At 31.3% G+C, this 24,706-nt stretch overlaps 1 protein-coding gene across 3 annotated transcripts in view; it reads left to right on the plus strand.

Annotated features, from left to right (window-relative positions):
* Positions 1–24,706, plus strand: part of LOC105291492 (pre-mRNA-processing factor 40 homolog A) — a 33,432-nt gene that overhangs the window by 5,120 nt on the left and 3,606 nt on the right. Inside the window, exons 2-17 of one of the 3 annotated variants that reach the window (XM_023530084.1) lie at positions 7,106–7,216; positions 7,898–8,018; positions 8,242–8,295; positions 9,865–9,889; positions 10,540–10,914; positions 12,826–12,934; positions 13,414–13,478; positions 13,852–14,016; positions 14,651–14,759; positions 15,537–15,687; positions 16,472–16,605; positions 21,232–21,346; positions 21,506–21,609; positions 21,711–21,827; positions 22,155–22,292; positions 22,649–22,744. In XM_023530084.1, coding sequence (XP_023385852.1) covers positions 7,112–7,216; positions 7,898–8,018; positions 8,242–8,295; positions 9,865–9,889; positions 10,540–10,914; positions 12,826–12,934; positions 13,414–13,478; positions 13,852–14,016; positions 14,651–14,759; positions 15,537–15,687; positions 16,472–16,605; positions 21,232–21,346; positions 21,506–21,609; positions 21,711–21,827; positions 22,155–22,292; positions 22,649–22,744 — 1,983 coding nt within the window. In that variant the 5' untranslated portion in view covers positions 7,106–7,111. The remainder of the gene's footprint in view (positions 1–7,105; positions 7,217–7,897; positions 8,019–8,241; positions 8,296–9,864; positions 9,890–10,539; positions 10,915–12,825; positions 12,935–13,413; positions 13,479–13,851; positions 14,017–14,650; positions 14,760–15,536; positions 15,688–16,471; positions 16,606–21,231; positions 21,347–21,505; positions 21,610–21,710; positions 21,828–22,154; positions 22,293–22,648; positions 22,745–24,706) is intronic. The other 2 variants (XM_011359312.2, XM_011359319.2) reach the window with 2 other exon arrangements.

Here is a 24,706-nt window from a genome sequence, read left to right on the forward strand (position 1 = left end):
GCTTTGTTTAGTATGGACTTTTTAACAATATTCTTTCAATCTGCGAGCATGATATTTTTCCTTATTTGTATTGTCTCCAGTTTCTTTCGTCAGCATTTTATAGTTTTTAGTATATATCTCACCTCCAGGTTAAATTTATTCCTAAATATTTTCTTTTTTTTTTTTGCCAAAATTATAAATGACATTGTTTTCTTAACTTCTCTGGCAGTTCATTATTAGTGTATAGAAATGCTGATTTTGTATCTTGCAGTATTATGAACTTGTTTATTTTAACTTTTCTTGTAGTCTTCAGGGTTTTCTATATATAAATATATAAGACATTTTTTTCTATGAATGGCATTGTACAATTTTCTTGTTTTGTGGCTTACCTGTTTTTCTCTTTTAAAAAAATGACCTGAATGTTTTTATTGGTCTGTGTGTTTTCCTGCACCATCTTTTATATAAATTTTTTTCCTTAAAGGCTTATATAGCCTTCATTCTCTTAGTTTACAGATAAAAGATTTGGTGCTATTTTGAATCTTTTAAGTTTTATAATTATCACTTTTATATGTGTTTATCAGGTTTGCTTAGTGGGTTTTATTATACTATCTATATTATACTGTCATCCTCAAATGACAGTTTTGGTTCTTCTCTGCTAATCCTCACATCTGTTTCCACTTTTATTGTGTCAGCCAAAACTTCTAGTATTGTGGTTAGCAGTAGCAGTGATAAGGTGGCATCTTTGTCTTATTTCCTCTCTCAAAGGAAATACATATAAAATTTTTGTTAAATATGGTGTTTACTGTAGCATTTTGTTATATAATCTGAATTAAATTCTATTTCTGGATTATTTGTTAGAGTTCAATACCTATTTTTTATTGTTCTCCAATTCTTTTTTCTATATTAAGATTACCATGATATGTCTTCTCTAGTCTGTTAATGTGGAAGTACACAGATAAATTTTCTGACATTAACCCATCATTGCATTACTAAGATGAACCCTAGTTATTATGTGTTTTTAGGGTGTGTATATGTGTACACATCTGTGTTTAATTTCTTCTGAATTGAGTTTGCTAATATTTATGTTTCTTGTGTCTCAAGTTGGTAACCCCTCTTTCTGGTCCCTAAAACAATTTGTATAAATGACTAGTAGCTTCTTAACAGCTTGATAGAGCATAACTAAAAGTCGACTGCACCTAATGCTTTTTGAGAATAGAAATTTCAATATCTTTAATGGTCATTGAGCTATTCCAGTTTTAAATTTCATCTAATATTTTGTGTTTTTCCCAGATATTTTTCTATTTCATTGAGGTTTAATAATCATTTAGCATATTGTTACAAATCACAGTAGCTATCATCTTCCTTATTTTGTTTTTTCTTTGGTGGATGGGTAACTGCATAAATTTATTTATGCTGTCTTTATTTAGTTCTTGGTTACTTTTGCTTTTTCTAGCTTCCTCAGTGCTTAGCTCACTGGCTTTCAGAAATCCCTGTTTTTTGGTGCTGATTTAACTGTTAAGTTTTGACTTACAAGGTTTTCATTGTCATTCACTTCTCAATATCTTGTTTTCATTCCCTTCATTTGACTTTTTTTTTTTTTTTTTTTTAAGATTATCAGGTGATGTGTTTTTCTTGGTTTCCAGATGTGGGATTTTTTTTCAATAGACTTTTTTTAGAGCCATTTTAGTTTTATAGCAAAATTGGGTACTAAGTATAGAGTTCTTCCCGGATGCTCCCTCTCCCCTACTATCAACATGTTCTACAACAGTGGTACATTTGTTGCAATCAATGAACATACATTGAGACATTATCACGCAAAGTCCAGTTCACATTAGGGTTCATTCTTGGTGGTTTGCATTCTGGGAGTTTTGGCAAATGTATAACATATATCCATCACGGTAGTATCATACAGAATAGTTTCAGTGCCTTATAAGTCCTCTGCGTTACATCATCTGTAATGTATGATGTTGAGCATTTTATCATATGCTGATTTGCCATCTGTATTCCCTTTTGGTTAAGTGTCTGTTCAGATCTTCTGCCCATGTTTTAATTGACTTTTTCATTTTCTCAATGTTTAAAGAGTTCTTTGTATATATTGCACAATAGTCCTTTATCAGTGTGCCTTTTGCTCCCAGTTTGGGGCTTGTCTTCTCATTTTCTTGACTCTTGCTTTGGCAGAGGATAAGTTTAATTTTACTGAAGTTTAGCCTGTCAGTTATTTCATGGATCGTGCTTTGTCTATATTGATTCTTTGCAGTTTTTAAAGCTTCATTTATCTGCTATTTCAGGACCAATTTATCAGTATTTAATCCCACTTTTTCTATTATGGTTTTTGCTTTAAATTCTATGTAGGTGAGACAAACAGCTGTCATAGCTAGTTTTATTTATTTTTGCCTTGTAAAAACTTGTTATATCATGACTAGAATTTTTCCATTTTTATTGCTAGCTAGTTATTGTCAACTTAAATATTTTTGTATATTTATCTTACAACCAGCTATGCTACCGGATTCCCTGGATAATTAGAATCTTTTTTTTTTTTTCTTTTTTTAATTTTATAGATTTCATTTGAGTCTAGTAGTAAAGGCAAGAGAATTTCTCTCTCAACATTTATACCAGTCATTTCATTTTACTGGTATGCTGAATTTGTTGAATTATAGTCATTGCAGACTCATGTTTTGGTCATAGTTTTAATGAAATTGGCTTTAGAATGATTTTATTGGTTTTTGGTAAATTACTCTTATCATTTATATTTTTTTGAGAATTTTTTGTTTTTATTTTTTGAGTACTTGTGAACTATCACACTTTTCAAGACGTGATTTGATCATACCTAGTCTATTAGTGTGATCATATAGTATTTTCTTTTTTCAGTTTGTTAATAGAAATAATTTCTTTTATAGATTTCCCAGTATTGAACCACCCCTGCACTTCTACAATTAATTCTACTTGATCAAAGTGTATACATTGCAGGATTCAAGTGTGATGTGTTTCTTCAGGGTCGAATTTTCATAAAGTAGTTTGGGAGGAAATCATTTCCTCTATATTTTGAAATTGGCTGTAGATCTGCGTAAGATACATCTGTCTTATGAATGGACCATAATTGAACTGTTTTCCTATGGCTGGATATTATCTCTTTTCACCATTATAAGTAGTCTTGTTGACAACGTCCTTGTACATCTTTGCAGCTATATAAATTTGTGGAGTTAAATTTCAGGGTCAAGAGATGTTTGCATTTTTAATTTTGATAAGAACTACTAAGTTGTCCTTCAGAGAAATAATTTCATGTCCAATAATAGCATGAGACTACTCTTTCTTTACACACTTTTAGCATTGTATATAGTAGTCTGTAATTGTTATTTGATGAGCAAAATGTTCCATTTTAATGTGCTTCCTTGATTTACTAATGAAGTTGAATATCTAATTATATTATCTGTACTGAGTTCTATTAATGGCCATGCTTATTTTTCCATTAGATTGTCTATTGTTAGTGATATAGTGGATTTTTCTATATTAAGGATAATTTTTAATGCCTTATTTTGCAAATATAGACTCTCAGTTAATCATTTGTGAAAATGTTAACTTTTGATTGATTCCCCAGAACTGTCGTTCATGTCAACAACTTTTTATTAGTACAGTAACTATGTCAGTAATGAAATAATTTGGAGAATATACATCTAAGTCTTTGTTAGGTTTTCTCCAATTCTGGAAGGGCAGTCTAAGTCTTCGATAGGCAGCATTTGCTTATTGTTCTGGAGAGGTCTTGTATTTAAAAAACAAAATAGCAATTTTGCTAGAAAGTAAGTTTTATGAATAGGCTATGTTAATATAGCTATCAGAACTTAATAACTACTCAGATTTCCTATGAAGTTAACTTTTCCAGTTGTTGATATACCTATTAATGTTTTATGCCACTCTTCATCTTATATTCAACATTCAGATATATTTGTTTTTAGATTTTTCTTTTAAAATATTATTAATTTTTTCCAAAAGCAAAATAAATTATAATTTTACTTTTAAGTTGCAGGTTAGATAATTTTAAGGAAAAGGAGTATAACATTTATCAGGTAGATCATTTTTATTCAAAATTGACTCTATAAGTGAATTTTGCATATTAGTTAAGACATTAGTACAGAATTTATATTATTAAATGATTGCTTCTATTGATACAGAGAGTTGGAGTTTTGCTCCTTAATAAGACTTTAGTTTAGTCTGAGGCAGTATTGTAATGAACTCATTACCTGTTATCTTGGGCATGTTACCTCACTTTCTTGTGCTACATTTTTTATAAAGTAGTGATAATAAATAGTACTTAACCTCATATGGTTATTAAAAGAATTAACTGATCATCGATGCAAAGCAGTTAGCACAGGGCTTAATATACAGTAGTTGATGAGGAATTTATCTTATTGATAATTTGACTGAATGCAGCGAGCTTGAAACAATATTTTGTTGGGGATAAAATGTGGTCTTTGAGATAGATATGACTGAATTGTTCTAGTTTTATAATTTATTTCCTGAATCATTCTGAGCAAGTTATTAATCCTTCTCAGCCTTATTTTTCTTATTTGTAAATTGTGACTGCTGGTCCCAATTTACCTATTTTGTGGTATAGTTGTAAGACTCAAAGTAATAGATAGTGAATACTAAATTGCTTACTAGTTTTACTGGTTTCTATACTTCCCCTCTTGTTCCCCATTGTTTGGTCAAGTGTACATTATCCCTTTCTTTCATCCTATCATCACATAAGTTTATTTCTGGTGAACTACTACTTTCCTTGATGCCCTTTAGCAGATGTGACTTGGGAAGTTTAAATATCTTTTTAGATGGTGCAATCTGAGATGCTACTGAATTCATTTCTTACGAACCATGAAATACACACATCTTTATCTTAACAACATTTAATTTATAGAACAGAGCATATCCCTACAGTTAAAGCTTTTGTAAATGTTCTCTAATCGTGTCACTTTTTGATAAGATGTTGAAATAGTTGATAACAGCAAGCTAAGTATTTTCCAGCAGTTATTTAATATTTGCTCCAAGAGATTGTAGTTATATCTTGTACATGGTGCTAGAACAAGTTAAAGAACTTAATACATCTTTGGAACTATCTAACTGTCCTCCCACATCATTCACAAGTCCATTCTGTAAGAAATCATCAGATGACAACAGATCTCTAGGAATGGCCAGTTATTATATTAACATACAGCTCAAACTTTATCAACTTCTTTCAGTTGTAATGGCTTCTTATAACTTCTTCACAGTAACTCAAGTTCTCACCTCAAAAGTTATAGAAAATAATTATCTTACCTCATCTACCTTTGTTAAAAATCATATCAATTTGTCTTCTTAAATTGTCTTGTTTTCCATTCTCACATTTTGTAAATATTCTTTAAATTAGCTAGTTTTCAAGTAGCATGTTTATTTTTCCCATTTAACACCTCTGAAATTGGGATGCATTCTATAGTTCATGGTGTCTAATGATCTCTGTTCTCCAGGCAGCAGTTAAGGCTAGTATACATGATTATTATGGTGAGAGAGTAGGAAAAACAATGAATCATGTGTATTTAACCACATTCCCAGCTCAGAAATCAAAAGCAGTTCTGCTCTATTTAATAAAGTTGATAAGAAAGAAAGGGAGGTCAGCTTTAAATAAGTACAGAAGAAAATTAAGAACCAGTACCAGTAGATTTTAGTTATTTTGTTTTCTTTTTAAAGAAATGCTGCAATACCAGTATTCTTGATGCTACACAAGATGATATTATGTGAAATATAATGAATATCAGCAACTCTGATACAAAAAGCAGTCTCACCGTAAAGTTTAAGGAATAGCTTAACTTTTTTATTTATTTCCCTCTTTGTATTTGCAAAAGTAATATGTGATAAAAACCAGTGTTTAAGAATAAATCCTTTCAAAAAAGTTGAATATAAAATCTGAGTGGTAAAAAGCATGTGATAGTTTGACAATGCTTTTGCTTTTTCTTTCTTAGAAGTATGTACAGTAATGTTTGCCTTAGATTTGAAGAAATGTGGTGAAGATCGTCTGTATAACCCTCTTTCAAGCATACTTTAGTTTGTTGCCATCTGAAAAATCTGCCAGAACTAGATTTAGTGCCTTTGATCAAATCATTCATTCATTCATGGTTTCTTGTAAATCTTCTTTTTTAAAACCACTTTATTAAGGTATGATTTACATGTTAAAAGCTGTACATATTAATGTTTACAACTAGATGATTTGGGAACTGAATATATACCTGTGAATCTTACCAAGACCATAGATATCTGTCACCTCTCAGTTTCCTCCCATCCTCTTTATTAATGTTTGTGTTTATGTGCACAAGTGTATGTATAGTAACCTTATAAAACTCTTAACAAACCTTTATTTGAGGCTTAATGTCTCTTGATACCTCAGGTTTTATCAGGAACTTTTTGTAGGTTCTTAGTACTTTTGGACACCAAGCGTGGATTTATATTCTATATCGAACTAGTTTCACATGAAATTTTTTCTCACCTATCTTGTATTGAGGTGTTCAGATTCATATTTTATCCTTGTTGATAGTTAAATTCTGATTGTTATCCAAAAGCCATCCTTTTTAATTTTGACAGCTACGTCTTTATAGCATGTTAATTTAGAACTTTGTCCAACTTGATGTAAAGATTCTTTGGTTTGGGGTTGTTGAGCTCATGATCAGTCCACCTACAGCATCTAGTTCATATATGTCTCTTATCCACAAAGCATAGATTTGTGGTGTTGAAGGATTCTTATATGCTTAAGTTACAAAGTTACTGTTCTTAGGAGAACAGTTATAGCCTTACAATTCTGAGACTTTGTAGAGAAAAATCCTAAAACCTGAATTGATCCATGCTGCTTTTGAGAACTTTTAAAATCTAATTTTCAGTTACCTCCCTACTTGTACTAATTCTAATTAGTACAAGTAGGGAGGTAACTGAAAATTAATTCTAAATGATGAATTAATTCTAAATGATGAATTAATTCTAAATGACTTCAGCTGTCATGTGTGTCTATTTTATACTTTTAATTTCTTCATATATTGCTTTGAAATTAATGATCCTACTCACTGTTAATGGCATTGTTAAGTAATTTAAAATGTTTTTGTAATTTTTTCTTTAGAAATCAATGTGGACTGAACATAAATCACCTGATGGAAGGACTTACTACTACAATACTGAAACAAAACAGTCTACTTGGGAGAAACCGGATGATCTTAAAACACCTGCTGAGGTAAAAGTTTGAGAGCTAGAAATTAGGGCTTGTTAAGTAAATTGGGTCATTTTTCTGTTTGTTTGTTTTAAGATTTCATGGATATTTGACTACCCAGGTAGTACTGCATTCTCATAGCACCATAACTGGTTTTATTTATTAAATTTTAAGTGTCTCATATTTATATTGTTTCCTTACATGAGGTAATTCACAGAGTTATAATAAATTCTTTATCATGAAGCTGAAATCTAAGCATAACTAAAAAGATTTTGCTTTTTCCCAAATCTTATGTTTTTCCTTCTTGTATTAGTATTTGAGAAGTCTATTTGTGAAACAAATAGTGGTAATTTTTACCTGTGATGGGTATAAATGGTGAGACACATAGGATTTGAAATTCACATAGACCTGATTTTGAATCTTTCCTCTACCTCTTAAGGTATATTACCTTAGACAAGTTACTTTCTCTAAATGACAGTGTAAATTTGGAATAATAGTATAAATGTTAATAGCATTATTGTTAAGATTAAATAACATTCAAATTTTAACTTCACTAGTAAGTATGTTGTAATCGGTAGCTTATATACCATCATCTCACAAGCTTTAGAATTGTATAGGTTGATAACATCTATTGAAAACAGTGATGTGAATGATGAGTGGCGCTAAATATATTACTGTTAACTGAAGGTTTTTATTTCCCTTTAGCAACTTTTATCTAAATGCCCCTGGAAGGAATACAAATCTGACTCTGGAAAGCCTTACTATTACAATTCTCAAACAAAGGAATCCCGCTGGGCCAAACCTAAAGAACTTGAGGATCTTGAAGGTAAAACATAAATTCCTAATGCTAATGTTTTATATGTCATTCACACTGAAACAAATAGAATTGTTCAAACAAAGGCCTTATTTTTTTTTTTTTTTTAACCTAAATGATTAGAACGTTTAAAATGGTCTAACAGTTTTATGGGCTGTTATTTTCTTGTTGCTCTAGATCTCAGTTCTATAGATTTTAAATAGATTTTTATTTGATTTGATTCCACTGAAACTAGGATACCAGAATACCATTGTTGCTGGAAGTCTTATTACAAAATCAAACCTGCATGGTGAGCTGCTTTGATAATTCATTTTCTGTTATTATTTAACATTTTTAGAGTATGTCACTAATGTTCACTAACCATGATTGAATAAATCTGCAGTGAGAAATCTCTAATTTAAAGAATTTCTTTCATCTAAGGGTTATATTATAAATGAGCTTGTAGCTTTTAAAGTTGTACTTTGATTCTTTTAAAAAAATTATTTACCATTGGAAAATTGAACAAAGACAGTCACGTACAATATTTCTAAATATGGATGTGAGTGTTGGTGCATAAATGGAATATGTGACTTAACCAACCCATTTCGCAGATAGCAGAGAATCTTGAATCCATATTCGTTTACATTTTAATACATTGTAAGAGTATACATTTTATGCTGATTTTGTTTTAGCTCAGCATTGCAAAATAGCTTTTACATTTGTTATGGGAGAATGAAGGTAAGCACAATATCATGCCTCACAAAAGGAGGATTTTTAAACATACTCAACTATTCAAGTACCCTGTAAAATCTAGAAATACTACCTAACAGAACCCAGAACTTAAAATAACAGATTATGAGTAAGAATTGAGAACTTAGTTCTTTTACTTTCACTTCTAGTAGATCTAGTGTCATAAAATATATCAGGTTAAAAGCAACAGATTGTAGGAGAATGGGGAAAATAATAAAGTAGTCTGCAATGTAGAGTGACATCTGGTGGGAAAGACAAAAAATTCTTAAAGGCACTATGATCTTAAGTATTTACCTTTTTTTTGTGCCTGTGTCACCTCATTCGCTTAGATTATATCTTAGATCATCATTTGCATCTGAAATTGTGTTAACTTATTATTAGTAATGATAACCCATTCAGTGTGTTTTGTCAGCCATCTAAATATTTTCAGAAATGATTTAGTTTTGAAATATTTTTGTAGAGTTAAGCTTATATTATCACCTACATGGAGCTGAGACCTCATTCCCTAATGATGCTGAATATTTTTGTTACCTCTAAAGAAAAACTTTCTTTAGGCTGAAATCTGAAACATTGTGAATATTTAAAGCTCAATTTAAATTTCTGTACTAGCATTGGCTAATAATAATATTGTAGATAGGTAGATTTACAGTTTATTCATGTAAAGAATATCAAGCTCACTTCTGATATAACCCTACTATAAATAGTTGGTGTGCATAACTATCTATCTACCTGTCAATGCTAGTATTTATGTGCTGGAATTTCAAAACATGAATTCGATTCTGTTTTGAATTTAATGTCTTAAAAAATAGTTTGATCTTTGGGGAAAATACTGTTTTATTCCAGAATTATGCGGATACTTTTCAGGGAGTTCTTGCAGTAGCCAGCAATCACTGGGGAAGCAGCAATGTGGGGAGAAGCTTTCCTTAAAAACTATTTAAATTTGTCTTCATTCTTTATTTACTGCCCTGGAACTTTGGAGCAAGCATTTGCTCTGTAAAAGTATTAAATTTTTTTTGAATGGTAAATTAAATCTTATTGTATGAAACTTCTTTAACACCTTTTATAGTTTGTTTTTAGTGATTGTATTTAAAAACTGTAATGTGTAACTTTTCTTTTTTCTCTTTAATAGCAATGATCAAAGCTGAAGAAAGCAGGTAAGCAATTTTAGACATTTACAAATTTGATATCTCCTATAATATTCTTGTTTTAACTGTTCGTAAAAATAGTATTTAACACGTTAGACCTGATTGGTGTTTTTGGAGGATTTGGGGGTGGGGAGAGGGGTATTTACTCAAGATACACAAATGATGAATTACTAGACAGTGATTATTTGAATTTGGACTGCATTTATGAATTAAGAAGATTGTTTTAGAAAAGTCTAAAATTTGGTTTGAGTTAATTTGAGAATGAATGATTATCTCTTCTTTTCTTCAGATTTTCCTTTTAATGGGCATAATGGATAAAATTTAAAATTCTTAGAGAAGTTTTGATACAGATCAAATTTTATGGTATAATACAGTCTGATAAGGCATTTTGTAAATGAAGCAATTATTAGACTTCTAGAAATGCAGTGGTGTCTGAGTGCCTATTGTACATTATCAGGAATGTTTGCTGAAGTAAAAGTACCCTTATAGTTTCTGTGATTTTAATTTTTTTGAATGGCTTAATAATTTGGCATCACTGTCTTTTTTCTCTTTTAATAGTTTCTTGTTCATATAATTGTGTGATAATTGAAAGCTAGCTTTTATTTGGCTTTATGATTGTTGGTAGAGAAATAACCATTTTCTCCTTTTTAAATATATAGTAAGCAAGAGGAGTGCACCACAGCATCAACAGCCCCAGTTCCTACAACAGAAATTCCGACCACAATGAGCACCATGGCTGCTGCAGAAGCAGCAGCTGCTGTCGTTGCAGCAGCCGCCGCTGCCGCAGCAGCCGCCGCTGCAGCCAATGCCAGTGCTTCCACCTCTGCTTCTAGTACAGTGGGTGGAACTGTTCCGGCTGTTCCTGAGCCTGAAGTTACTTCAATTGTTGCTACCGTTGTAGATAATGAAAACACAGTAACAATTTCAACTGAGGAACAAGCACAACTTACTAGTACCCCTGCTGTTCAGGATCAAAGTGTTGAAGTGTCTAGTAATGCTGGAGAAGAAACATCAAAGCAGGAAACCTTAGCTGAGTAAGTTTAGTAACTTGTTTTCTGCAAATCAGTACTAGACAAAAAATTGCCAGTTTAGTCAGTGGCCATTAAGTGTTAATTTTTTGAGAATCAAAACAATCTTTAGATAATGGATCATTTTGAGTCTGAATTTTGTGGGGTCATGCTATCAAACTTTTGTAAAACTAATCTCCAGAAGGTTTAGGAAGCAGAGGTGGGGGGTAGGGTGAGGCACAGATTTAAAGGGGTGCCAAAAACTTTAGTAATTAAGATACATCATACCTTAGTGCAGTATTTTAAAATCAGTGCAAAAAGTCCATGATTAATAAAATATAAAAAGTTTAAATACAAATCCATATTACTGATTTTCTTTATTTTGCCTCAGTCTCAAATACAGCTTACAGCACTGCAAGGAAATGTGCTATAGTTTGATGTTAAATGAACAAGCAAAATTAAGTAGATGAAAATAAAGATAACACTTAGCAGGATGTAGGAAAACTGTTAGATTAAATTGATACAACTTTTTTAATAAAACAAAATAGCTGAATCTCTCAGTTTACAGTTTGCAAGTACTTACATACCTGTACAGTTATAAAAAGTAACCTTGAGATATGCTTCTCGACTTTAATGATGTCCACATACATAAACATTAACCATGATATCAGTATTTAAACATGATCACTCATCTTAATATTTAAGCATATTGATTTCATCTCCCCACCCCTTTTTGTAAATCTTTTGTTTTTCTTGTATACATTTCTCAGTGAAAATAGCTTTATAATTTTCTGATGTTTAAAAGTTTTAAAAAATTATGGTATATTTGAAGATATAAGAGTAATTGTTAATATTTATATTCTGTTTTTAAAATATATGTATATTTATGAGAGACCCCTTCCACATTATAGAGATACCCATGTTGAATGATGGCATGTTAATTATTTACATATACATTAAGTTCTCTACTCATAGATATGTAGGTATTTTGGAGTATGTTGTTTTGCATCTTTATACTTACTGCATTTTTTTCCACAATAATATGTTTTTCATAGATTTAACAATTTTTTTTCAAATGTTTTCTTATTATAGTGCCTGGGTCATCCTAATTGGCATTTGATTTTAATTACTGTAATATAGATTATTTGCAAGTGTTAATTTTTGCCTGAGTCCTTTATAATATTTTTGACAATTTTAAATAAATATATCAAAGTAAGTGTACTTGATTCAGAGCATATATGAAAATATTTATTTACTTATTTTTGTTAGTAAGTACTCCAGTATCTTTCCCTACGCATTATACTTAATTTTTTGTGGTTTTTTTTCCCCCTACAGTCTCTTGTTTTTATATAGGAAGAAATGTTAGAATATAACTTTTTCATTTCATAAAGACCCCCAAACAAGTAAACTGTCAAAGAATAAATATTTTGGATTTGTAGATCATAACGTCTGTCACAGTGATTCATTTCTGCTCTAGTAGCACACACATCAGCCCTAAACAGTATTTAAACTCATGAGCTTGGTTATGTTCCAATAAAGTGGTATTTACATAAACAGACAGCGGGCTGGATCATTTGCTGACCCTGATTTAGATTGATCTCTACATTTTTTATATTTATGTGTGCTTGCCCAAATTCTCTATAGTTAAGGCACTAAAATGAAGGCATTGAGTAAATAAGTTTTGTAACCCATCTAAAAGTATGAAGTTGTGAAGTAGTAAAACTACTGTTTTAGTGTAATTAAATGTTTATTTTGACCTTTGTCCAGGGTCTTAAATGAATGTTTCAGAAAAATATAATCTTTTTTTTATGTAAATGTATAGGGTTCATATAGGAGACTTTATTGTAAATTTGTCAAATTTTATCAAATACTTAGATTTTTCTAAATGATGCATATGTTTATTTAAGTAATAAGTAACATGTTTAAATTTCTCTCTAGTTTTACTCCCAAGAAAGAAGAGGAGGAAAGCCAACCAGCAAAAAAAACATATACTTGGAATACAAAGGAGGAGGCAAAGCAAGCATTTAAAGAATTATTGAAAGAAAAGGTATTTCTATTACTGATGTTTATATGACATAATAATTTTCTGATAAATGAATTTACTCTTCAATCAATACTATGATGCTTCTATTGAAAGCGCTGATTTCATAAAATCATAAACTTTTTGTTGTAACTGAAAATGAACTAAATTCTTCTTGGTGTTTTTTGAAACACATTTGTGTACTGTGCAGTACATTTCACCTCAGTATTTAATATAAGGAATTTTAATCATAAAAATCGTTTGAATCAGTAGTCTAAACAAAAAGCATTCATGCTCTGTTTAAATTTCAGTTTAAGTTTTCTTTTTAGTCTATAGATATATTATCCAGATTTGCCTTGATTCAATAAGAAATTATTTTTTAGAGCTTTTTTAAAACTGCAAAGGAAAGTACTGTGGTTTCCAGTGAGTATAACCCTTTGTTCCCTGTTATATAACTTTTACTACAATTTGTGTGAAATTTAAATTTTTCATTAAATGGTTTTCAGCGGGTACCATCTAATGCTTCATGGGAGCAAGCTATGAAAATGATCATTAATGACCCACGATACAGGTACTACTTGGATTTTTTATTTATTTTTCACTTTGAGCATAGCAATCCTAGCAAATTCAGAATCGCGTAAAATAGTATACTTTTTCACTCTCACTGTGTTCTGTTATTTTAGATACCAAGAATAGAGTTGTTTTATGTGTGATAAGAACCAAAAGAAAAATATCCAGAAGGCTTTTATAATCTGAGTATCCTGCTACAGATGAAATTAGAATTATTTTGGAAGTAGAAATTATTTCCTATAATCACTTATCTTTAATATCTTATTGAAATTTTCTTAATTTGTGAATGAAATCATACTGTTTTTTTCAAAGCACTAACATTTGATCATCCTGCCTTTGTTTACTCTTACATGTTATTTTTTTTTATTATTTAGTGCTTTAGCAAAGTTGAGTGAAAAAAAGCAGGCCTTTAATGCTTATAAAGTCCAGACAGAGAAAGAAGAAAAAGAAGAAGCAAGATCAAAGTACAAAGAGGCTAAGGAATCCTTTCAGCGTTTTCTTGAAAATCATGAGAAAATGACTTCCACAACCAGATACAAGTAAGATTTTTAATGAGACATGTTGTGTTTACTGCACTGTTCCTGTATCAGACTTTCTGCCAAGTGCAGTAACTAATCCAAAGTAAATGCTTATTAAATGAAACTAAATGATTGTAAACATGGCAGTTTCATTACATACGTGAAAATCAGTACTTTAATGTGGAATTTAACTTGTAGGCTCACAGAGTTATTAATTAGGGACTGAAAAGGGGGGGTTTGACTCCTTTCATCTTAATATAAGCATTGAAATTGGGGTGTTTGTGGGTGAAATAGGCTATTTTCATTAAGCATAGCATTTTGAAAACTTGCATTTATATAGCATTCTTGATTTTACGGTGCTTTATTATTTAAAATTGTGGGTAGTTCAGTATTAACATTTATGTAATAAGCTGTTAAGTTCATTTTTCCTATGTGCTTTCTTACAGTCTTCTAGAAAAGCCTTAGTGAAATGGATGCCTAAGTTGTTTTGTTCTTTTTCTTAATTATCCAGAAGTTTTCCTTTATAATACAGTCGTGAACTTAGAGTGAAAAGAGTGTTCATTTGGTGGTTTTAAACTTACTATAAAATTAAAATGGTTTAAAATTAATTTTTATTGTCTAATATAGAGTAACAATTAATTTTCTTAACAAATAGAAAAGCAGAGCAAATGTTTGGAGAGATGGAAGTCTGGAATGCAATATCAGAACGTGATCGTCTTGAAATCTATGAAGATGTTTTATTCTTTCTTTCGAAAAAAGAAAAGGTATTCACTCTTGGTTTTTGGTATTTATAGATAAAAAGATGTTTTTTCATCCTAATTAGCAAGTACTTTATAACATGTCCATTTTTGTTGGTTATCCAGCGTAGATGATGCGACATATTTATGACAAGTTAGATTTAAAAATGGATAACTTCTATAATAATAAGTGCTGATGTGGACATAGTAGGTACACATTCATCTGTTACTTGAATTGTGACTAATTGACTGTCTTATGCCTACTTTGAAAGATACTTTTTAGCTCATAGGTGTAAAAAATACTATTTTTGCTTATAATGCATTTACATATAATTTTTTACTATATAATTAAATATTAAGGGCAGTAATATTTAATGGTTGTATATTATCCACTCTTTAAGAGACTTATAGAAATGTAAGTATTATTAACAAAAATTTGAACATAGCTGGGAGTGGTTGAAGACCTTAGCATTTATTCATAGTATAATTTGTCTGCAATAACTTTAGTTTTACTTTGTGTTTATAATACGTAGTTGTAGGAAGAGACATTTATTGGAGGGGGGATAAGGTGAGACAAGTTTTCCAGATTCTAGCTTCAGAAAAGAGGTAAAAAAGTTGAGGGTAGGTACCACGCCAAGCATTTAGGCAAGAGCCACTGGTAAGGTAAATAATTTTTAAAGTAAATGCATAACATTTGAAATTTGGTTGGTCATCACTTAGAATATAAGGAAACCTTTATTAATTACAGTTTGAACATTATACTTTCTCTGAACTTCAAGACATGTATTCATGCTTTTGATTTAGGAGCAAGCAAAGCAATTGCGAAAGAGAAATTGGGAAGCCTTAAAAAACATACTTGACAACATGGCTAACGTAACATACTCAACTACTTGGTCAGAAGCCCAGCAGTATCTGATGGATAATCCAACTTTTGCAGAAGACGAGGAATTACAGAGTAAGCATAATGACTAAATAGGAGAATCAGTTTTAAAAAATTGTCCAGCAACAAAGAATTCTTGCTTTTTTAATGAGACTGCTAACTGAATTTTACACAATTGTTTGTCCATTTCTGAAAACGTGTTTTGTTTCCAAATAGAATATTTCTTTCTAGTTGAGTCTTCTGGTTCAGGACAAAAATATTTTCCCAGAAATCTGAAGTTAGATTTGTCAAATAATCCTTGAAATATGTTTATTATTGGAAATTATCTTTGCCATTTATATGCGACTTGGTAAAAACCAAATTACTACATTTTACTCATGCTATCTTCTTGAGGTAATGGATTTAGAGGTTTTCAAAAAGCAAAATATGTATTAGCATTATTTTAGATTCAAGTTTCTTCAAGTTCTGTCCTTTTAACCTACCTAGTTGCTTTTTAAATTACAGTTTTCTTGATTACTACTATGAATACTACGTTTTAGAAGGTTTGGGATAGGGCCTAGAATTCTATACTTTGGAAAGCTCCTTGAGTAATTCTGATATTACTAACAAATTTTACAGCAATTTTATTTTCATTAGATGTCTTGTGTGTAGTCTGTTTCATCTTCAGATGCAGGGTATCTTTTAATGAGATCTTTTTGGAATTTTCCCTAAATGTTTCCTATTTAGATGATTATAGGTCATATTAGAGTTTAAATACCAGTATTTTGGAAAGGTGAATCTATGGGGAGTAATTAACCTGCTTTCCTTACTGATATTTGGCATCTAAATTTTTTTTTTTTAACTGAAAAAATAACTCTAGACATGGATAAAGAAGATGCATTAATTTGCTTTGAAGAACATATTCGTGCTTTAGAAAAGGAAGAAGAAGAAGAAAAACAGAAGAGTTTGCTGAGAGAAAGGAGACGACAGCGTAAAAACAGAGAATCTTTTCAGGTAATAAAAATCTTTTTTAGCTTAATTTTGTAACATAATTAATGAGCTTGGACAGTGCTGTAAACAATTTTGAGACATCTGATGACAGATCACTAAAGAGTTAAATGTGTATAAACACTTTACAAAGCTTAAGTTAGTGATAAACACACTTAACCCTTAAGTTCTACAATTAGTTGTAAATCCACTTAAGGAGAATAGCCATTTTACTCTAGGGGAAAATAGAAGGCTGTAACATATTTGGTATTTAAAGTGCCCACTGATAGATAAGATTTCACATGGGAAAGAGGAAAAGGATGAGAGAAGACTGAAAACGAAATGTGTGTGATGAGTTATTTTATTGTAGTAAGAGTTGGTTTTAGGCTCTAAGAATCATAGGGAATGCTGTGGTAGATTTGGGGGGATGGGCCATAATTCTAAAATGCTGTACATAGGAGCTGAAATTATATATCTTTTATATAGGCTAGTGTCTCATTTTTACCTCTAAGTATCACTTATTCTCTCAGTAATGGAAAATATCATGGACCAATGAATTTTTACATTTTATATTTCACCAGATTTCTCATTTCAGTGATGATTATAATAATAGTAGTTAGCATCAATTGATTGCTTACTGCTTATACATTTTAAATTTAAATCTCTTAATTTTTATGACAGCCTTATAAGAGTAGGTACTATTTTTGTTATGTCCATTCATATAGATAAGGAAATGGTCTGGGAGAAGCGAAGTGACTTCCCCAAATTCAGCTACTGAATAGTGGAGCCAGAATTTAAATCTATACAGGCTTAATTACAGGGTCTCTTCCATTAAACACTGTATTAGGATAAATGCTAAGTTACAGTGGCTTAAACAAGTTTATTTCTTGAAATAACAGCTGTTTGGTCTAGGGTAGGGTACATTGCCATGCCCTAAGGCAGCGATCCTCAAAACTTACTGTGGGTCAGAATCACCTATCAGGCTTTTAAAAAAAAAACTCAGACCTCATGCCATAGGTCACTAACCATCTTTAATGCCACAGCTAATAGTATTATTTCAGTCCTCATTCCATTGCAACTTAACATTTCTGCTCTTCATGGGTTCCTTTATCTTAGTGGTTTCCCAAAGAATTATTCAGAGGATTGTTAAAACCACAGATTCTTGAGCCTCACCACTGGAATTTGATAGTAGGTTTGGAGTGGGCGCTGAGAATTTGTATTTCTGATAAATTTCCAGGTGATAGTGATGTATGGCCCTTACTTTGAGAATTGCACTAGGCCAGTAGCCTTGTCTGTGTGATTTAGGAGTATGTTGATCATGTTTCAATTTGGCAGAAGTTGAAAGTGCAGTTGTTTTTCAGTCCAGTATTGTGGAAAGTTCTGCTCACTTCCTTGATTCTCAATTGCTGAGAATTTAGTCACATAGTCATGAGCTGCTACAAAAGAGGCTAGAAGACCTAGATTTTTCACTAAATAGCTATGTGCCCAGGAAGAAGGGGAGAACAGATTTTAGGAAGTCAGTTATACTCTTTTGAAACCATTGAGTTTTAATGTCTCTTATGAAGGTTTTGCAATGGTTTAAAATAGAGACCTATGTGGTAAAATAATAATATAATAAAAATAAGGAAATCTGGGTCACAGAAAATACAGTCTCAATTCTAAGACTAGAGAATGTGGAGGAGAAATCCTAATGTAAAAGGCCACATGAGTCTTTGTAGCTAAGCCTGAAGTATGCTTTAGATCAGATTGGTATTTACCTGGCATGGATTCTGATTACTATTGATATAGCTGGTGTTGCCATGTTATATTGATTTTGCTTTAGATATCCAGCTCAGTAATTTTCCTGTGTTATTACTACAGTACCTATCAAAAGGTATATTTAGAATGTCAGTAAAATAAATTAGAAGATTGACATTTAGAATAAAAGATCATAAATGGCAGGATATTTTCAGTAGTAATCATTATGATGATGGCTGTCATTTTATTGAGTACTCATTTGCCCATCAAGTAATAATAAATAATTGTCACATCTATGACAAGGAACCTGATTTTTTTTAAATCTTAAAGCTGGTATTTAAATTAATATCAAGAGTAGGAAAAAATGATCAGGGGCTTTAACAGAGAACCAGGGGAGTCTGTAGTATCTCAGAAGCCAAGACGGAGTTTTAAGATAGAGCAGTGGTCCTCAGAGCATGACACTCAGATGCATAGCATCAGTGTTACCTGGGAAGTTATAGAAATGCAGATAATCAAACCCCACACCAGACCTACTGAATCAAATCTGGGGGTGGAGTCCAACAATTTGTGGTTTTTACCAGTCTTTCAAATGATTCTTTGAGAAACTGCTAAGATAGAGGAACCTACCAAAAGCAGCAAATGTTAAGACTATGAAATAAGATTGAAGGAATAGTGTTAAGTGTAGCGTTTAAAGTATTTAGTGACTATTGATATGGTAGAGAAAGTTAAAGGTATGTAGGGAGAAAATTAGACCTTTCTCTCAGATATTTTGATGATAAGATAAACTTCAAGTGAGCTCAGGATTAAGAGAATGGCTTTTCTTATGAGAAATCAGTCAAGAAAAGAATGAAGAATTGAATGATAGAGGAGGTATCTGAGAAGCAAAATCTTAGAAGGTTCGGAATTCAGCATATATATGAATAGTTATTATGAACAATATATAGGGAAACAAAAGGAAGGAGTTGTGGGGAGGGGCATACTGAACTGGCTCTGAAAACTGTGAGTTTCAAGGTTGGGAACCTCTCCTCTAACGGAAGGAGAAATACCAGGCTCAGCCATCTGAGGAGCAACTTGCTTTCCATAAGGTAGAAGAATAGACTCTTGCCCCATCTTACCCCCAAGATGACGTTAGTAAATAAAAAAAGAACCATACAATTTTAGTATAATGGTTTTTAAATCTGAATTCACCTCAGAGTTATCTGGTGATCTTTAAAAAGAAAAATTACAAACGTGGATTTTAGCCCATATATATATATATTTTTTTAATTTTCAGGTGATTGTAATTTTCACTCATGATTCACTTTTTAAAAGTTTTGAAACATTTAATAAAACAAAAAGTTTAGGATATAATCATAAGAAGAAAGGAAAATGGATATAAAATCATTTATGTTATCTCAATTTTGGAAAAAATATTTACATAAACTTACGGGAAATACGTTAGTCTGTTAATTGTGATTATCTCTGGGTCATGAGATTATGTGCGATCTCTAATTTTCTTCTTAATGTTTTCATTGAATCTTCTACGTTGTCTCCACTAGACATAAGTTTTATAACAAAGACAAAATTTTATAAAAAGTCATCTGTAGTAGCTCTTACAGATCCCTCACTCAGACGTGCTTGTATGCAGGTTGGGTGTTTTTCATTGAGTTTTAGATGTTCAGCTTATTGTTTTTCAAGGGGAGAGGTCTGAGGACATCTCTCACTCCACCATGCTTCTGGCATCACTCCCTCACGGATTCACTGTTGAAATGGTTTTAATATCAAAATTCTTTGACTTTATCAGATCTTAGCAACCTGGAAGTAAAACAGAAACACTAGCAAAGCAAGTATGATAAAGTGAAGTAGCTTTTTTAGGTTCTAGAGAGCATCATTAAGGTGATTTCTAAGCTATTTTAGGGACGCAAAAGAAGGAGCACGTGAAGAACTTGATCACACAATAGGGTTTGGTTAAGATAATATTCCATATGTTGAAAGGTAGGAGCAAAAGGATGTTAAGTTTGAGACAAGAATTTTGGAAATGTAAAACTGTACGGACATAGTTATTCTTGTTTGAAGAGATGTAGAATTACAGGTATCTGGTGTTATTCAGGGTAGCGCTATCTAATAAAAATTCATAAGCCATATATGCGATTTTAATTTATTAATTTCTAATTTTAGTAATCTTTTATTTCACCCAGTATATCCAAAATACCATTTTAACATGCAATTGATATTTTTTAAAATTTGTATTTTTTGGTAATAAATCTTCAAAATCATTGTTATATACTGTTGGCATATCTCAGTTCAGACTAGATACATTTAATGTTCTCAGAAGCTACATTTGACTGGTATCTCCAAATTGAGCAGTGCAGGAATAGAAATTTTAGGAGAATTTTGGGCCATAGTTTTTTAAGGATTTTGTTTATAGGATTTAAATCCCTAAGGATTTGGGGAAGCAGGAGATTTCTGAGTACTAAAATCCCAATATGTTGCTCTGAAAGTCAGCAAATAGTATAAAATGATAAAAGGAATTGGAAAAAGCATATAAAGATTTAGATTTAAGGTATAATAATATTATTATTAAGAAAGAAAGGAAATAGGTTTTGAAATTAGATATGTCTTCCTATTAAGAGGCCCACATTTGTTAACAAAATTAAAAAATCACCCAGAATATATCAGGCACTATGCCTAAAAACAAAAAGTATATTTTATAGGAAACTTGTATACATGTTCTTTAGCATCATCATTTGAGCTAGACGATATCTAATATATTTTTAAACTGGAAATGATATTCCATCTTACAGAACAATAATTTGAAGCCTGGAAAGAAAATGTAGCTTTTTAAAGGCCCTTTTCTTTGAGGTAATGTCCTTAAAGATGACTTTAATACAATGGGTTTGTTTTTTATGTTGGTTTAAAAAAATTTTTTTTCCTCAGATATTTTTAGATGAGCTGCATGAACATGGACAACTGCATTCTATGTCATCTTGGATGGAATTGTATCCAACAATTAGTTCTGACATTAGATTCACTAATATGCTTGGTCAGCCTGGTGAGATTCTTTTCTTTTCTCACTTACAGTTAATGATAGTAGTTGGAATGGGTCAGAGGGAAATATGATTGTGTTGGGAAATGGGGGTGCTTTATTTTGTTTTATAAACAAAAAAATAATTGCAGCTCTTTGGTTAGAGCTAGCTTTTGACTTCTTTAGTTTTTTCATTAGGATCAACTGCACTTGACCTTTTCAAGTTTTATGTTGAGGATCTTAAAGCACGTTATCATGATGAGAAGAAGATAATAAAAGATATTCTAAAGGTAAATAGTATACTTACTGTTAGCTGTTAACCTGTGGTATATTTTAAAAATTGATCTTATATTCCTTTGATATGTGTATTAACAAGATTTCTGTTTTTTAGGATAAAGGATTTGTAGTTGAAGTAAATACTACTTTTGAAGACTTTGTGGCAGTAATCAGTTCAACTAAAAGATCAACCACACTAGATGCTGGGAACATTAAGTTAGCTTTTAATAGTGTAAGTTATCTTTGCTATTCTAAACAAATTGTTTTATTTAATAGCATGGTTTTTAATATATTCAGCCAAAGTCAGCTACTGGACTAAGGGAATATGAGTATGATTTCATAAAGTAATAGTCTTCCAGGGTAAGGTAAAGGAAAATAATATATTTAGATGTTGGGCTGATGTAGAGCTTTTTTTGCTCAAATTAACTGGTGTTATAAATTTGCCCTTAACTTATCAATGATGAGAGAATAGTTAAATTAAGAATAATGATTCATTTCAATTAACAAACAAAAATTATAACTGCACTATTGTAACTGATTAAATATGATTTTCTGAAAGTTACTAGAAAAGGCAGAAGCCCGTGAACGTGAAAGAGAAAAAGAGGAGGCTCGGAAGATGAAACGAAAAGAATCTGCTTTTAAGAGTATGTTGAAACAAGCTACTCCTCCAATAGAATTGGATGCTGTCTGGGAAGATGTATGTATATTTGTAAATTATTTCCTAATGAACTGTTTCCTTTCAATTGAAGATATAAATACTTTCAATTCCTTATTTTATAGCCTCAAAAATAAGCTCAAGTTCTTTGTAGAGTATATTAAACATATTAAGGCTATATTACAAGTGTAAAATGAGCTGTGACTGCATTTAGAAATATACTTGTTAAAAATAGTTTGGGCTTTAGAGGAAAGGAAATAATATCGGCGTTGAGGTGACGACTGTCACAGTTTTCACTTAGGTTTAGGTTTCTAAGTTTTCACTTAGGTTAGGTTTCTTTTTAGTCATATTGGTATACTCATCTTGGTATTAATATGTTCCATGTCTGAATTTTTCAGATCCGGGAGAGATTTGTAAAAGAGCCAGCATTTGAGGACATAACTCTAGAGTCTGAAAGAAAACGAATATTTAAAGATTTTATGCATGTGCTTGAGGTAATTTTATTATTTTCATAACCGGCTGAAATATAAAATATATAAAAAGATAAACAAAAATTAAGGAATTCAGAGTGAACAAGTATGTTTTCTTAAATTATACTGCTTTTATACATATTTAGTTACCTAGGGTGGTTAGGGAATGTTTATAGAAACTCCTTTTAAGTGAAACAAGCTTCCATGAGAATATAGATTTATTTGTGGAGACTGTTCATATTTGTTGCGTACTTCTACAGTGTTTTGGGAATTCAGCAGCCACATGGACTAGTAAACCTAAAAGAAAACTTAGAATCTTGTAAAGCAGATAATAAATAGCTTTTAACACATATTTCAAATACTATATCAGATGTGCTGAAAGTTCAGGGGGGTTCTAAAAAATAAGGAAATAAGTAGTTTTTGTTAGAGTAATAATAAAATTGCAAGTTATTCGGATGGCTGAATAAGGGTGTTTTGATGAAAATTTCAAATAGGCACTTGTATATAGTAAATATGCTAAATTGACCAGTAATTACTGAATAATATTTGGTGCCTTTGGGGCCAGACACCATTCTAATTATTAGACAGATATTACATATATGAGCTTAAATCCTTCCAACAACCCTATGAAGTAAACTGAGGCAAAGAGAAATAAATTAATTTGCAGGAAAGGGATTCCAACCCAGGCTATTTGACTCCAGGGTAGTACTTTAAACAAACATGCTATATTGCCAGTTATAAACAAACCAATACTTTACAACAAACAGAAAGCTGGCACTTGTTTATTAGTGTTGCATGGTCATAGGGCATAGCAGGTAGCTTATTTCCATGTATTTATTCTTGATGAATATCAGTGTTGACAAGTTTGTTCTATTAATGTACCCACATGTACACTGTAGTTTTCCAGCTGCCTCTAGATTTAGTCCTTTGGTCCTCAAGATTTTCTACTCAAAGTATGTTTTGGACTAGCAACATTGTATTACCTGAGAGCGTTAGAAATGCAAAACCCTTCAGGCCTCATCAGAAGCATTTCAACAAGATTTTCAGGTATTGGACATTAAATTTTCAGAACCTCTACTCTAGGTAGTGTCTTAACATTTACCCAATTCAAGAATCTCCAACAAGATTCTTTCATGATCTGTTCATGGGGGTAGAGTGGTGAAGTCGTAAGTGGAGATAAAAATAGTAGCATAGGGAAGGGTTGGACCTTGAGGTAGAAAAGGAAGAGTCACCATTCAGTGATAAAAATAAATACAATGAAAGTCCTTTCTGAGCCAGATTTTCCATTTCCACTTATAAACTGCAGAATTTATTTTCAAAACCATACATATGTTGGAGTTAAGGAGCTTTTACCACAGCATTTCCCCTTTCCTATTCGCTTGATAATTGTTTGAATAAAACAAAATCCACAGAAACATTTCCTTTTCCAATTCCATGTGGGTTAGAGTTAGCTTGCCTATGGATGAATGTCTTTAAGTAGGACAAGGAAGGGAATGCTCCTTGGGTGAAAATAAAGAGTAGATTGTGTATTTGTTCTGAGATCAACCTCATTTATCTTAGCTCAGGGACAACTAGCTCAGGGACAACTCTGAGGTAGTTCTTTATCTTGGAGCTGAGCCATCAGATAAACCATATCTGAATGTAATATTTCATTGTTTTCAAAAGCAGTGTGACTGTTCTGCAAATTATACCTTTCTGGAGTGTACCGTTTATCCCTGTTACCCCACATCATTCTTATTCCTATAAAAAATACTTTATTCATAGTTTTTAATATTGTGTTTAGGTATCTAAATGGTGGGTATAAGATGGTTAAGAAAAGGCAAGAGAACATTCTAAACAGTTATAATTCTTTGCAATTTCAAATATATATATATATATATACTTTAAATAGAGTAAAATTCCATTTTGTATAAGAACTTACTTGTATGACTTGTTATAATTCTTTATGATCTGCTTACTGTCTAAATGTAAATTCTTGCATTTTAT

The sequence above is a fragment of the Pteropus vampyrus genome, unplaced genomic scaffold, assembly GCF_000151845.1.
Source record: "Pteropus vampyrus isolate Shadow unplaced genomic scaffold, Pvam_2.0 Scaffold2, whole genome shotgun sequence".
In the NCBI taxonomy this organism is placed as follows: domain Eukaryota; kingdom Metazoa; phylum Chordata; class Mammalia; order Chiroptera; family Pteropodidae; genus Pteropus; species Pteropus vampyrus.